The sequence below is a fragment of the Populus euphratica genome, unplaced genomic scaffold (genome assembly GCF_000495115.2).
Source record: "Populus euphratica unplaced genomic scaffold, PopEup_1.0 scaffold5.1, whole genome shotgun sequence".
Lineage (NCBI taxonomy): Eukaryota > Viridiplantae > Streptophyta > Magnoliopsida > Malpighiales > Salicaceae > Populus > Populus euphratica.
In genome coordinates, this window is record NW_011499848.1 from 3,980,554 (window position 1) to 3,996,183 (window position 15,630).

At 33.9% G+C, this 15,630-nt stretch overlaps 4 protein-coding genes across 6 annotated transcripts; 2 read left to right on the forward strand and 2 right to left on the reverse strand.

Annotated features, from left to right (window-relative positions):
* Positions 1 to 725: 725 nt before the first annotated feature.
* Positions 726 to 4,151, forward strand: LOC105116645 (heparanase-like protein 2). Its single transcript, XM_011014090.1, has 9 exons — positions 726 to 1,158; positions 1,247 to 1,283; positions 2,094 to 2,277; positions 2,379 to 2,530; positions 2,629 to 2,862; positions 3,004 to 3,193; positions 3,278 to 3,403; positions 3,510 to 3,609; positions 3,692 to 4,151. The coding sequence occupies exons 1-9, from the start codon at positions 946 to 948 to the stop codon at positions 4,016 to 4,018; spliced, it is 1,563 nt and encodes a 520-aa protein (XP_011012392.1). The 5' UTR covers positions 726 to 945; the 3' UTR covers positions 4,019 to 4,151.
* Positions 4,152 to 5,916: 1,765 nt separating this feature from the next.
* Positions 5,917 to 7,855, forward strand: LOC105116632 (remorin-like). Of its 2 annotated transcripts, none has more exons than XM_011014079.1 (6): positions 5,917 to 6,159; positions 6,229 to 6,320; positions 6,540 to 6,794; positions 6,869 to 7,157; positions 7,360 to 7,441; positions 7,517 to 7,855. In XM_011014079.1, the coding sequence occupies exons 1-6, from the start codon at positions 6,134 to 6,136 to the stop codon at positions 7,706 to 7,708; spliced, it is 936 nt and encodes a 311-aa protein (XP_011012381.1). In that variant the 5' UTR covers positions 5,917 to 6,133; the 3' UTR covers positions 7,709 to 7,855. The 2 variants fall into 2 exon arrangements, with proteins under 2 accessions (XP_011012381.1, XP_011012373.1); XM_011014071.1 differs by having other exon boundaries at positions 5,924 to 6,159; positions 6,229 to 6,326.
* A 1,125-nt stretch (positions 7,856 to 8,980) lies between these two features.
* Positions 8,981 to 11,294, reverse strand: LOC105116618 (RING/U-box superfamily protein). 2 transcript variants are annotated; one of them, XM_011014060.1, is made up of 2 exons: positions 10,901 to 11,294; positions 8,981 to 10,319 (listed from the first exon to the last, which is right to left on the reverse strand). In XM_011014060.1, the coding sequence occupies exon 2, from the start codon at positions 10,169 to 10,171 to the stop codon at positions 9,374 to 9,376; it is 798 nt and encodes a 265-aa protein (XP_011012362.1). In that variant the 5' UTR covers positions 10,172 to 10,319; positions 10,901 to 11,294; the 3' UTR covers positions 8,981 to 9,373. The 2 variants fall into 2 exon arrangements, with proteins under 2 accessions (XP_011012362.1, XP_011012354.1); XM_011014052.1 differs by having other exon boundaries at positions 8,981 to 10,232; positions 10,901 to 11,293.
* Positions 11,295 to 13,743: 2,449 nt separating this feature from the next.
* Positions 13,744 to 14,532, reverse strand: NRP1 (nodulin-related protein 1). The gene has a single exon (XM_011014042.1). The coding sequence runs from the start codon at positions 14,364 to 14,366 to the stop codon at positions 13,944 to 13,946; it is 423 nt and encodes a 140-aa protein (XP_011012344.1). The 5' UTR covers positions 14,367 to 14,532; the 3' UTR covers positions 13,744 to 13,943.
* Between the last annotated feature and the right edge of the window lie 1,098 nt (positions 14,533 to 15,630).

Here is a 15,630-nt window from a genome sequence, read left to right on the forward strand (position 1 = left end):
TTTTAAAAAATAAAGTGAACAATGGTCATCCATCCTATTAAACAAACAATATAGTAAGAAAGTTATGCATACGAGCTCGAGATTTATTGTGTTAGGTTAAAGATACGAGAATAATTTTCTAAATTTTGATAGCTGATCTTTCTTTTCATAAGATACGAGAATAATTTTCTAAATTTTGACAGCTGATCTTTCTTTTCATAAATGTTTAATTTTGTTTAAAAAAATATTTAATTTTAATTAAAATTTATTAGAAGTAAAATAATTAAAATTATATTTAAATTATTATTCCACTCAATCTCATTCAATCTTGTCTTTGTTTTTTTAAATAAGATCATAATATTTTTTTTATAATATTAACAATCATTTAATTAATTATTATATATGAACCTAATATGCTATTTTTTAAAGATCTGTGAGCATGAATTTTCAATAAAATTAAGGTTTATATTCTTTTTAATAATTATTTTCCAAAATTTTCTTACATTAACTTTTATTTTTCCCTTTAATTGCTTACAAAATATCTAGTTATTATTTTTTTCCCATTTATTTTAAATTATTGAGATTTAAAAAAAATTATTTTTTTCCCATTTATTTTAAATTATCGAGATTTTTTTTTAAAAAAATTTCCTATCTATTGAAAATTATGCAAACAAGAGATTATCCTCTCTCTTATCTTTCTTTTTTCGCATGCTATATATATATATATATATATATATATATATTTGGTGGGGGTGTGGGGGTCCTCCAGCTCAGGCTAGATCAGTTGAGATAAGTCAGTGGATAACAGAGTAATGGTGAATCAAGAAGTCGAGGACAATTGAAACTGTACAGATTTGTTATTATCAACATCCTAACAGAATTCAATCTGTCACAAAATCAATTACTATATCTATCTATAAAGATGTCTCCTCTATCATTGTTATCTCGAATCAAAGCTCTACCAGAATGGCTGGCCTAAGACTTGCTGTGTCTTGCATTCTTGCATCGCTGTGCTTCTCTTCTTTATGTGCAGCAGATGATGTGAAGGTTTTTGTTAAAGGGGTAACTTCCATAGCGAAAACTGATGATAATTTTATATGTGCAACTTTAGATTGGTGGCCTAGTGAAAAGTGCGATTACAACCAGTGCCCATGGGGAAAGGCTGGCCTCCTCAATCTGGTTTGTCCTTTTTTTGTAAATTTCTTTGCTACCGAATACTCTTATTGAATGGGATGCTAAGACTTTAGGGGCTTTGCTATATTTGCAGGATTTGAACAACAAGATTCTGGCCAATGCTATCAAGGGTAAGTTTTGATTGGACAAAACCATTGAAGTATTCTGATGTATATGTTTAATGCTTTTCGGTGTGGATGATTTATTTCCAAGACAAAACTGTTACTCTTGCTGTCATATTTACAGTGGCATTGAATAATTTTTTTCAAAAAATAGAAAAGTTGAAGTGGATTTCTGAATATATTCTTGCACAGACATTTTTATATTTTTTGCATGGCACTCAATAAAACGTTGCCAAATTAAACTCTGGATGACTTTTGTAATTACAAATTCGTTTTTCTTTTAACTTCTATCAGGTTTAAAATGATTCGTGATTATAGATGTATAATTGCTGTTTGGAAATCATGTTTGGAGTTATCATGTCTCAATGCTGGGTTTGCAGAATATACTGATATATATATCCTGCTTCTACATGTCTTTCGGAATTGCAATGTTCAAATGTTGTCTTTGGCCTTTAATCCACATGTTTTCTTTAATATTTCAAGTGTCAGAGGTCCTGATTGGCCACATTAAGAGGAATGCTTCTGCATAATGTACTAATCCATGTCAGCGTTTTGCCTTTTCAAGATGATCCGGTGACTACTTCTGTTTAGCTTTAAAACAATATGTGATCTGCTCCTGCAAGAATTTAGAAATTACAGGTTAGAAATCATGGTTGCAATCATTGGCTTATTATCCTACATCCAAAAAATATATATATCCGCGCCTACAAGCATCTAGAAATAGCAGAAATCCTGTTCTTGGTGTCTTTGCCCTTCTACTCCTTTGCATTGACCAACTGTCTTAGCTTCAAAGATCTTGATTGTTCATTACGATTTCAGCATTTGATCCTCTGAGAATCAGACTTGGAGGCTCATTGCAAGATCAGTTGGTTTATCAAGTCGGTGACTCCATTAAAAAATTCCCTCATTTCAAGAAACGAGATGATGGTTTATTTGGATTCAGCGAAGGTTCTCTGCCCATGGGTAGATGGGATCAGCTCAATGACTTGTTTAAGCAAACAAAGTACGTGTACCGCATGCATTTCACACCAAGTTATTCTCCCCGAAATATGATTTAATGAATTGCCGCAGCTAAAACTCCCACGATTTTTTGTTTTCTGGCAGTGCTAAAATCACATTTGGCTTAAATGCCCTTATTGGGAAGAGGAAATCTGACAATTCTACACTTTGGGTTGGTGAATGGAACTCAAAAAATGCCCGAGATTTCATGAAATATACTGCATCAAAGGGATACAAGATTGATTCCTATGAATTAGGTAATTAAGACCATGCTTTGCTTGAATGCAATAGCATAACTTGTGTTTTCCAACGTGTCTTATTACGCAACTAATTCCATGTCCTGATTATCTGTCAGGAAATGAGTTGTGTGCATCTGGGGTATCTGCAAGACTGGAGGCTGACCAGTATGCTAAAGATATTATTCAACTTAAAGAAATAGTGAAGGAGCTGTACCCAGATCGCGAGACACAACCTAGGGTGTTGGGCCCTGCTGGTTTTTACGACACTGAATGGTTTAAAACCTTCCTTGAGGTCTCAGGACCACATGCTGTCGATGGAGTAACCCACCATATATACAATCTTGGTGCAGGCATGTATTATTAGTTCACTCTCTTTCTCCTTCCTCGCCCCTTCCTTTTTTTTTTCTTTTTTTTTTTTTATCTTTATATTTTAACAAAACCGAGTTAATGCATCTAGTACCGATATGGTTAACTAACAACCAAGTACGCAGGTGTCGATAAAACCCTGATCAACAAGATTCAGGATCCATATTTCCTGGATGAAATAGCAGAAACATTCAAAGACCTTGAAAATGTTGTCAAGGAATTTGGTCCGTGGGCAGGACCATGGGTTGGGGAATCTGGTGGTGCTTATAACAGTGGTGGCAAGGATGTCTCGCATACATTTGTTAATGGATTTTGGTAAGGAGACTCCACTTATTTTTATCTTACCTCCTGAGAATTGCATGGATTTTACTCGTAATTTACGTGATTGTTATGGAACAGGTACCTGGATCAACTAGGCATGACAGCAACCTTCAATCATAAGGTCTACTGCAGACAGGCGCTCATTGGAGGAAACTATGGTCTGCTTAACACTACATCCTTCATCCCAAATCCAGACTATTATGGGTGCGTGTTACTTTCTTCTTGACAAGAATGGTCTTAATTCTGTATGAATTCCTTCTTATTTTATTTACTTAATTATTGGTGTATTTATTTTATTACCTTGTATTAGTGCACTTCTGTGGCATCGCCTAATGGGAAAGACTGTGCTCGCTACCAGTCATTTTGGCTCCCCATATTTGAGAACATACACTCATTGTTCAAAGCAGAAGGTAAATCTAAGGCTACAAAACCTCTGTCATTGCTATTCTCCTATGCACCGTCAGGCATTAATTATAGTTTTACTAATTGCAGCCTGGCATCACAATGCTTATCATTAACATGTCAAACTCCACTTCCATTGATGTTTCTGTCACCAATGACGAAAACAAGTACCCACATAATTACAGAATGACTGTTAATGGTTCAAATCAAAGAGAAGAGTATCATTTGACCCCAAAAGATGGCAACATCCAGAGTGATGTGGTACTGCTGAATGGAACTCCTTTGCAGCTTACAAGTTCTCAAGACATTCCTTCACTGAGTCCAAAGATTGTTGATTCTTCTTCCCCGATCACAGTCGCCCCTGATTCAATAGTTTATGTTACTATTAGAGACTTCAAAGCTCCTGCATGTGCTTAGAGGTTTACTTTTCTCGTGTTTTTCCTCTCCAGTGTAGTTGATTTCAATAGTTTATGTTTTCCTTTTCCTATTCTTTTCATACCAATCTGTTAGAACTTGCAAGTTTATTAGAAATAAAAAACAGATTTAGAAAGGAAAGTTTTGCCTGAATTTGATATCAACCTTCGCTTCCGCATTTGAGCCCTGGCTGGCTGATCGCCAAGGAAGAAATTGATGCTTACTGTAATCTCAGTTAGAGCGTTGTTAAATCCCAAAATCTCCTAAATTCCCTTGCAAGTCTAACTACGTCACCATTGCGAGTTGCTACCTTTTTTTGAAATCGTTATAGCAATTCTCAAATACACAAAAGTTAAAAATTATCTAATTAGTCTGTACCCCTAGAGATGGCAAATAGGTGGGTTAAGTTGCATCTAAATAGGTTTGGTAACGTTGTACTCATTATTTATTTCTTGTTTATAATCCATTTTTTTTATATAAAAAAAGTAGTTGTGTACCCACTTAACTTACAACCTACATTTCAAATCATTTAATTTATGTTTGATATGGCTTTTACGAGCTAATTTAAATTATTTTTTTGACTTAAAGAAAAATCATTAATATTTTTAGTTCAAAATAATTTTTTAATTTAAATCTAAGTCAAAAGGGTGTTATTAAATTGAGTTAAAATATTGATTTAGTCAAAAATTAAATTTTTTAACTTAAGAATTCTCACTTACATTGTATATTTTTTAAAAATAATTTTGAGTAATTTTTACTAAGCATATTGTTGACTTCAAGTCATTTTAATTTATTTTTATCATAAATTACTTACAAGGAATTTTTGAATTATAACTCAAAATCAAAAATCATAATTCAAAAGTCATGCTAATTAACCAAGCTTAACTAAGTTTACCTAATTCTATAACAAAAAATAAAGTAGAAAAATTTTTGGGTTAAACTATCAAACCCAGAGTTTAGGCTATGAGATTGAGTAATTTTATAGAAAATAAATAAAAAAATATTATAAACCTGATTTTTAACGAATCTAATATTGAATGATGAAATAAAAAATCAATTAGAAAAAATAATCTAAAAAATTAACTTTAGTTATCCCAAGTTAACTTGTTAAACTCTCGACTCAAATCATAAAATTGAGATAGATTTATAAAAAATAAGTTGAGAAAAATTATAGAGTCCTCTTTTAACGGATGTAATATTGAGGATTGAAATAAAAAAAATAACTAAATTTACAATACCAATACATAACCGAATAAAAAAAAATTGAAAAAAATTACATGGTATAATTCTCAAAACAATCTAATATCAAAAAATAAAATTAAAAAAACTAAACAGAAAATAAAAAAATTGAATTATCAAGAATTAAATTAAAAAAACAACAAAAATACTATTCTAATAAATAATATTTCATTCGGTGTAGAATTAGTGACATCTTTAGTGTTTCGTTAATAATCAATAATAATTATGCACTGCTTCAAGGGGTCAGATGATTGTGAAAGCCCAACCCAAGTTGTGCAGGCTACGTCTCAAGGTGCTGCACCTTTTATGTGACGGAAGACTTGATTCTGTTCTGAGAATTCAAAGTTCACAATTTAACTTTGTAATACGTGGTAACAAAGTTCTTGAAGCTGCCTTGAGGATTAAATCAAGAATCACCAGTTTCTTTTACACTAGACTCAGAACTCATAAGTTGACTTCAGGGGTTGTATGATTGTTCTTCAAAAATGTTCCTTTTTGTGCCTAAAGAAATTTATGGAGAGCAAAAGGACACCTTTTTCAATCCCTAATTTGAAGTTTCCCATCAACATTCTTATCCACTTCTTCAGCAGAAAGAAACCTGTAGAAAGGTTGTTAGAATGTAATGGAGATTTGTTTATTATGTCACATGTTTAATGAAAAGTTAAGCACCAAGACTATTCTTTCCTTGACAAATCCAAACCAGGCAAAGCATATATCCAAACTTTACTTGACTCCTACTACATAGTCACAGCCTACGCCACGCCTAACTATAACAAATTGCCTCCTTTCCTAAGCTTCACCTTCAAATAAACGCAGAAAAGATGAATCCTGCACAATGTCCAGGAACTTGAGATTTCAGAACAGCCATTTCCTCGAGCAATGGAGACTATGCTAAAGCAATTCAGGTAAACGCACGACTCTCATTAACAGTAAATGTTCTCAAGGAACCCATCATGACTGGCCATTTCTGTCAGGGTGAGATTTTCTGGACGGGAAAAACCAGAAGAGCCTCGAAGCGCCAGACAAAGAAGAATTCCATCCCTTAAGACTCCATCCTTCAAAGACGGTACTCGTAAGATTTTTATGAATTTCCTTTAAACTTCCATTACCGAACTAAGAAGCTTGATGGGTTTTTTGTATTTTACATGCTCATGAAAAATAGAGCTACTCAAAGGTCCGTACTGCAGATAATTACCAACGGAAGAAAAAATCCATGAGTTGACAGTTGAAGGTAGTAAAATATATAGATGAAAAGACTAATGAATCTCATTGATGGATTTTGCAGAAAAGAGAACTCAGAACTGGTTCCGGAGACAATTTTCTGGACAAACGAAACAAGATGATGACTCCAATAGAACAGAGCAGGCAGTTGCTGCGGCAGCAGCGGCTTATGCCATAACATCACTGAACGCATCGAGCATCCCGGAACAGAAAAAGATCAGCAAGGGACCTGAGACTTCAATGACCCAGGCTGACAGAAAAAGGGAAGGATTGGCAGGTTTAATCTCAGAATCTGGTAGGATATCTAAACAATTTTCAGGTAAAACAATTTGAATAAACTAGTCTCCCAATTGTACTTTTTTGAACAAGCATTAATTAACTAAGTCTAATCAGGTAAAGGTTCGAAAAGCCAAGATAGCGAGGTTGCCGCTCCTGCCCCGCGGGTTAAAAGGACCTTCACACCTACTGACAAGCCTGCTCCATCAATGAAGAAAACCCCAACCTCCACTGAAAGCGCGGAGCCAATGACTGACGTGCTTCCTATAAAACCAGAAATTACAGTGCCAAAGCCTAAACTGCCTCCCACAAGCAAGCCTGCAATCCCACCGACAAGAGCTGCAGTAGAAGACGGGACAGATGCAGATGCTTGGGAGAGAGCTGAATTGTCTAAGATCCAAAAGAGGTATTCAATTCATATGGAGAGTGCTTTGCTAAACCATAAAATCAATTAAAAGCAAAACCAAAACAGTCTTCCTAACAAAAATTACACATGCCAAGTATACGGAAATAACATCATCCAATATTTGCAGGGATTTGCTTTGATTTTTCATTTACTAGCAAACACAATGTGATATTGTTCTTCCACTAATACAAAGAATTGTCAGGTACGAGCAGGTGAATGCCACAATACTTTCCTGGGAGAACAAGAAGAAAGAAAAGGCCCAAAAAAGACTTCGAAAAACAGAGGTTTGCTTCATTTACTTTTTTGTAATCCAACTCAAATTTTTCTCAGGAGCTGATAAGTATTTATTGGATCTGCAGAGTGACCTGGAGCGCATACGGTTAAGAGCCTTCAAACAATTTCATGATGATATGGTTGATATTGATCAGATTGCAGGGGGAGCAAAAGCAAAGGCAGCAGAAAGGCAAAGAAATGAAGAGTTCAAGGCAAAAGAAAAGGCAAATACAATCAGAAAAACGGGAAAGCTTCCTCGGGCATGTTTCTGCTTTTAAATCCACCAGTTATAAAAAGTTACCTGTTCCAGAAAAGAGCACTAATCTTCTGTTGCTACAAAATGTATACGAACAGATTCTCAAGGATATGTGCAGACTAATACTGCTGGTATTATAGTGATCAATAGAGCACTGTTCTTTCTTTTATGATGCTTATTTTTCATGGAGAAAGCAGGAAGCAGCATTATTAAAGCTGCCAGAGAACTCGGAACTGGCTTCTCATAATCCTCGATCAACTTCTACCGAGTATATACTTCCCTGACATTTCTTACATACTTGAAGCAAAACAGAACTCAACTGATAAGCCAACCAATTATCTAGACCATCCTCCTTCCTCTCTTCTTACCTTTTTCTATTCCTTGTCCCCGCAAGCGAGAATGCTCAAGGAACATGAGCAAGAAATACAACCCCATTACAGAATTTCAAGTGTAAAAAAATTGCACCAAAAATTGAAACTTTGACACGGCCTTCTTGTTTAATTTTTAGGGAGATAAAACAAACTACCGACAACCAGATAGATGAAGTAGGACAGTAATTTAATGATGAGTAAAATCAAAAAATTGATAAGTGTTATTGTAGCAAAGAAATCCAAGTCCAAACAGACAGAGTGGATAGAAGTAATACTGTAGCCAACTACAATTAGTTTACAACAAAACCTTGGTTGAATTGACAAGTAGTTTGCAGCTACCAGCTGATACACAACGCTTTCTTTATCCATTTTTTCTTTTATTAATTGAAGAAGAATGCTGAAATTAACAAACCAGCAAAAAAGGAAACACTTGAAGCAAGTCATTTGTAAATTTCATAAAGATTACAGGACACAACATGTAATTGTTAGAGATTCAGTATACCGGTGGGTGGGGGCAAGAACCCTTCTTGGGTTCTTCTTCACAAGCTGAAGCAACAACAGCAAAGAACGAGGGAATACGGGAGGGTTTAGGGAGCAATATCCCCTCTAATTTATTGGCCGCCCTCGGTTTATAAAGGGAAGGAAGCATATATTATACTAGCACCTAATTCATATGCCTCGAATTCTGAGAGCATCTCTACAAAGAATATCCCTGCCCTATGGGTAAACGAATAACAGACATAACAAAGACGCAGTCACAACCAGCCAAAAAAAATTATTGGCCTGCATGCCACCATTGTACTTGACAGGCATGCGAAAGGTATGCAAAAATGGAACAGTGTGATGAGAAAAATCAAAACGTTCTCAGGATGCAAAGCAAGATTTCATGCGAGTCCAAGTAGAAGGGAGGGGGGGAAATGCAATTTAGAAATACGAATGCCAAAATAGTGCATTTTTCCCAAATCCACTCCAGTATATTGGGACCATTAAAAGATCAAAATTATATGCTAAATTCCCTCAATAATCGTTCTAAGAACAAATGAACCACTCTCGGAGTGAATAAGGAACGACTAAGACATCTTAACAACTCTTTGATTAAGCCAGCCATAATCAGGCTTCTGCCAAGCATTTATGGAAATTCTAGAGCTTCCGACAGCCAGCCAAACAGTGAAAGAGATATGCGAAGGAAGTAGAGCTGGATCAAGACATACAACACTACTTGAACTACTATCGAAATGCCAGTGAAGTGAATACTGAGAAATGACAGGGCTGCAAAATTTCTTGGATTCTCTGAAATGAGGAGCCAACAGAACATCTCAAGAGGCTATCTCCTTCACCAGCCTCGCCAAAGTGGGGTATGCAAAGTACAATACCACGAAAGATGGTAGTGCAAAAAGAACTGTCACTAACAAGTAAAGAAGTACAATGACAGCACTGATAGGTACCACAAAAAGAACAATCAGTAGAAATATGATGACCAGTGGAAACTTCGTTGTGAAGTCAAGAAAATAATCCAGAGATTTGTGAAGAGAAGAGTGGTTCCTCTCTCCATTTCTGCTACCACCATCTCCATTAAAGCCCAATTGACCCTGTCCCTGATTATATGTGGCCCTACCGAGGCTACTGTTGCTAAATTGATGTCCAAAGATTAAATTTCCTTTCGGAGACCAAATTGGTTGATTGTCATTAGTGCAAAGGGAGGAACTAAACTTCACCCTGTCACCGTTCAATTTTTGAACCATCCAGAGGAGAAAGAAATTCTTGCGAGGGAACTTCAGACTCCCCTCATAGACTAGTCGGAATGACAGCAACTGACACCAGGGGCAGGAAACAAAGAATGGAATCCTTATTTTTTGCATAGAGAATCCCAACAAAGCACACTGAAGCCCCAAGACACAGTTTTCGCAGAGGGAATGACCACACCATAAGACATAAGGTACATTCTCAACAATGTTGAAAGATTCCCAGCATATTGGGCATTCAAGTCCTTCTTCCCCGCTAACATTTGAACACACCTCGTCATCTGAAAACTCTAAATTAGACCGATTTGCCTCTTTTGAGCTTTTCTTCAGTCCGATAGAAGTGAGGGCATTCGATGCAAACCTCCACATCATCCTGGACCAAAAATAAATAAATGCAGTAACCGCTAAAACTGCTGAGATCGAGCCATTTATCCTGTGAGAAAAACAGAGTCATAATCCAGAATGTTAAATTTTTTCGCATCAGGCATTAATCAACACCGTTTTGTTCCAAAAATGAAATCTGAAAAAGAAAAAAAAAAAAACGTTTTAAGCAAGATATAAGATCAGGAATGCATTTGTCCACGTGCTTTCATTGAGATGAACAAATAAAAGTTAAACTCTTGAGCCGAATTCAAGGCAAAAATGACACAGCTTCTATCTTTACAAAAGATTCTCTCAAACTCAAAGTATATATAATTTCTGCAGAATTCACCTACGTTGCTTGTTTTTACTTTGCCTACAGTTTAAGTAACCAAGTCCGATTTGAATACGAGAGGGAAAAAAACATTTTATCATTTGAAATCATTCCAATCTAAATAAGATCTTATATCCAATCAGTTTACATTGATCAAATTACTTTAAATTTCCATAAGATCATGCAAAAAAAAATTATAAGCATGAAAAAACAAAATCCTTGACATAGATTTACGCTCACAACTGCAATATTAAGCATTCGTTAAAAAACCTCAAAACGACAATGCGCCATAAATGCAAGGAATTAAAAAGATTGACAGAAATCTGGAAATTTCCTATAGAAATTGGGTACTGCATTATTGAATTGTGATGAATTGCAAAACAATGGGGGGATATAAGCGAAATTACCTTTTAGCAATTGCAATTTGGAGGAATTAGGAGTGGGCAAGAGATCCAGAGAGGAAGAAAATTATCTCCCCCCCCCCCCCCCCCCCCCCTCTCTCTTCCCCCTTCACTTGGTGGCTTTCTGTTGCCGCTGCTCCTTGTCCTCGGCTAACGTTATAAGAAAATGGAAAAGAAAAAAAACAACACAAAATCAAACTGCGTCGTTTCCTACCCAAAAGTTTCGGAGGTCAGGCCATCTGATTTAGAAATTACGTCCGTTGACTGGCGCTCCGCTTCCTATCATCTAGAATATAAGAAAGGATTATTTTGAATAAATGCATCGATGATCTTTTATCCGGAGAATGTGATCACCGTTTATAATTCTTATTGGGTTTAACTTCTCTCGTGTAAGCCATTGATTAATCTATCTAAATAAAATCTCACCATGGTAATATGCTTTCTCCCTTTTGTAATGCATTATTTTCTGCATTATTTAGATTAAATTTTAAAATAAAAATAGAAAAAATAATTTAGGCATTTTTACTGTTTTTTAGTTAAAAAAATTAATTTAGGCATTATTACAATTAGCAACCATCTAGTTCAGCCATTACATCGAAACCACGGCGCGCAAATGAATGATTCACATATTATAAAACCAACCGATTCAAACCAAAATGAGTCCTATAAATAAACCCAGTACCAATAACAAACAATTGAATTTCTATTGAGAGGAAATTAAAAGGTAAAGCCCATCAAAATTTCAAATTTCAAAATTTATTGTAAATTCAAATTATATCGTGTATTTTTCTTCTAGTTTGAAAGTTTACAAGTTTTACACACACACAACCCAATTATCATTTTGCTTCTAATAATATCAAATTGAATCTGTTGCTAAATCCATGCTATTTTTCGCTCCATTATTACCTTTCTAATAATGCCTTTCATCCTGAAATTTTAAAACTTGAGTATTCGTGTTATTTTTAGACAATGAAATTAACTAAATTATATTAAAAATAACTTTTATTTAATTTAACAGACGATCAATTTAATTAAATATATTAAAATAATTTTTAGGTAATTTAAATTTAAATGAGAATAAAGTTGGGAGCTAAGTTAAAAAGATTCTTTATATTAATTTCATTTTTTTTCTTGATTTTTTTTTGTGTTTTTTCAACTTACCATTGTGGTCTTTAAATCTATCAAATTGAATATTTTATATCAAAATAATTTTTACACAATTTAATTTTAAATTTCAATTAGATAAGAAATTAGATTAAAAGGTTTTTTTTTGTCAATCTTAATATTTTTTTTATTAATTTTTTTTCCATATTTTCTTTTACCAATTGATTAGATTGCTTTCAAACATGTTGAGTTGTTAGAGTAATAACAGGTAAACTTTAATATGATAAAATTTTAAATTTTATTTAAATAAAAAGTTGAATAATTTCTTTTTTACTAGTTAAGTTTGATAATAATATTAAATAATTCTATATGATATAAATATTTTAAAAAAGTTTTAATTTGATCCCATGCACGAATTTATTAAACTAATATCAACTATAAACTAAGTATTTTATTAATTAATTTCTAGAACCTTCCATTTGCCCCCTAAATGCACTCCTTCGAAGTTCAAAAACCCAAATCACTCTTAATAGCTTTAGAATCTTCACAGAAAAAGGTGAATAAGCTCCATGAATTTTTTAGTTACGAGTTATTGATCCGAAGAGAGAAGAAAACAAACAAGTATCAAAAGGAGGAGAAAGAAGAAACGATTGACTGTGGATAGCTGCAAAAAGTCGCTTGTAGTCGTTTATTGGTACACAATAATGATGGATCCATTTGTTTTTGACACCACGACATTGCATGAGATTAAAGTGGGTCTTAACGCCTTATAGAGGATCTTAACAGCATAGATGATGGGTTGGTTATGACGACAAAATAGAGACAATTTTTTATAAAGACCAGAGGTCAGGGACTGATTCGTGATTCACTGTGCAGTAATTTTTTTTTTTTATATTTTAGACTAATGGCAATGCATTAATTTTTATAGTTGTGGTTTTAAAAAAATAATTTTATAAAAAATATTTTTGATTAAAATTGATTTAATATTTATATATATCTAATTAAAATTATGGTTAAAATTAAAATCAAATAAAAAATAATTTAATATGTTTAGTTAAATATATTTTTAAAATTAAGGTTATAAAATAATTAAAAATATATATATTAATATCAATTATTTTTAATTTAAATATTATAAATTTAACTATCACAATTATATCATTAAATAAATAATATTTCATATCAAATATTTTTTATTATTATATTAACTTATCTATAATTTCATCATATATAAAATTCATATGATACAAATTATAATTTTCATGATATTTTTAACATCCAATAAAATTAGGTAAAATATTATTGAAAATAAAATTAAAAGATCAAATTCTATAATACTATGTTATTATATGATATTAAATATTAGTTTTCCAAGTGAAATATAATTTTAAATTTAATGAACAGTATAAATATTATTCACTTATTAAAATAAACAATATTTAGATAAATTATTTACTCGGCAGACATGAGAAGCAACTCTCAGCTGCTTTGTAGAACCAGCGTTTCAATTGAAAAAAATATATGGATTCACACTAACAATGAGTTACATTTTAATGTTATCAAACATAATATTTACACAATGAATTTTAAAAATAGAAACGTAAACAAACATCTTCCTTAGAAGTCGATCACAACAACCCGCTGACTCTGACTCTGTCAACACCCATCAGGTACCATATGGTGCGACTATTTTTCATCTCTAAGTTCTCCAAGAAGTTAGCTGTGATAACGAACCGAAAATTTCAGAACAAAAACCAGATATATAAAACTAGAATATTAAATTAAAGAGTGACAGCATACAAGACGCAACATATGATCAAGCTCCACTAGTAAATCAAACACATCAGTACATATAACACACACAGAGGATTAGGATTGAAATTTAAAAGCCACGTAGCTAAGCACATTAATTTATTCGCACAAACGTGATTCCAAGATACATAGTCTACTTGAAGAATCCTTGAGCCATCTTGAAAGCTCCCCCGAGCCCACTTCCAGACTGGTCATCGTCACCACGAGTTGAAGGCGGGGCTGACGATTCTTTTTTGTCAACGGGAGCTGTGTCGCCGGAACCAGTAGTGCTCGGGGTGGCGGTGGGCAGGGTATTAGAATGGTACTGGTGGAGATAAGTCTCAGCCTTTTCTAATAGCTGGCCCATGCCTTTGTCTTGATCCAGCTTTCCGTACTTAGAGGCAGCTTCAAGAAGATCTTCTGCAGCACCAGCAACTTTGGCCCTGTCTATTTTTTCTCCTTCCTTGCCGAACGAGGATTGAGCCGCCCCAGCCACTAGCTTGGCACTTGAGAGAAGCTCAGACGTAGTGGGTTGACGGTCATGCCCAGTTCGTTGGTCCTTGGGAAGTGAATCCATGGATATTGTCACTATTAGCTAGGAAACAGCAGCGAGAATCAAGAGAGGATTGCAGATAATTTTCTTGTTTGGATAACTGGATAGACTGTAGAGGTGCAGGGATTGGATTTATTTATAAGTGTGATGATATTGCGAATGGAAAATGGGTAGTTCAGATATAATGACATTGATTGTGGTGGTAAAGGATGTAGGGCCAATCTAATCAGTGAGCGAGTTTCTTGGCATCCTATGTACACTTTCAGCGTTGGGGCCGCGTTTACTTCTTGGTTCATCGAGCAACAGCGAGAGCCAACTCGATATTGTGTCGGCAGCACGTTTGTGGCGTATATTGCAAGTGATAATGTGAATCTGTGATGGTGAGTGAAGTGTCTCCGTCTCGGGAGATCAGGGGCCCCTAAGAATTTTTAGCCCCTATTGTATTACTTGATTCTCAAATGAGTACCAAACGTTTTATACATTTCTCAATATGGTTCTTGTATCCAAGTTTGTTAAGTTTCCCGTCAAGTCATATCCACCATGATCCTGTTTTATTGCATAGAATATGCACATTGGGTGAGAGATATTGACGTATATTAATGAGAGTATCTAATTGACAAGTGTGTGAAACATTGGGGATCTAATTGTAAAGTATTTTATTTTGAACGGGTTTGTACATGGAAAAAGTTAGAAACCCAAAATAACCTCCAAAAACATATAAGCCTTCCAAATAACAAGGAGCAAAACCATAACTAAATTATTAAAGTACATAGTATAAACACCTACAATCCAGGTGTTTTCCTGGTCTCTTTGTTACTCATTCAGTAGTGTAGTTTAGTTTTTAAAATGTTAATATTTGGTTCAGGGTCTCTTATTCGAGCCTGTCACTTTTTGAATATTTTTCATTAAATTGAAGATGCCTTTTGAATCCAACTTTCAGAGCTAGAACTTTTGTAACTAATATATGATAAATAACAAATATATATATATATATATATACTATTTTTTTATAATAGGTAAAAAACAAAATATTCAAAAAATACAAGCATTACCTCGCGCTGGGGACAATCAAAGATTTTTTTGCGCTCAGCTCAACCTTACATGCGTGATTTGAGCCTACTCTCATTTACTTATTAGTTATTATCTCATATTAAATTTATTATATAAATATTTTATTTGTTCAGTATAAAATAAAAAACTCAATATACAAACTCTAGATGAAAATCTCGATTTTTTAATGTGTGTGTATATCTTTTAAAAAATTCTTTATTATTTACAACAGTAACTA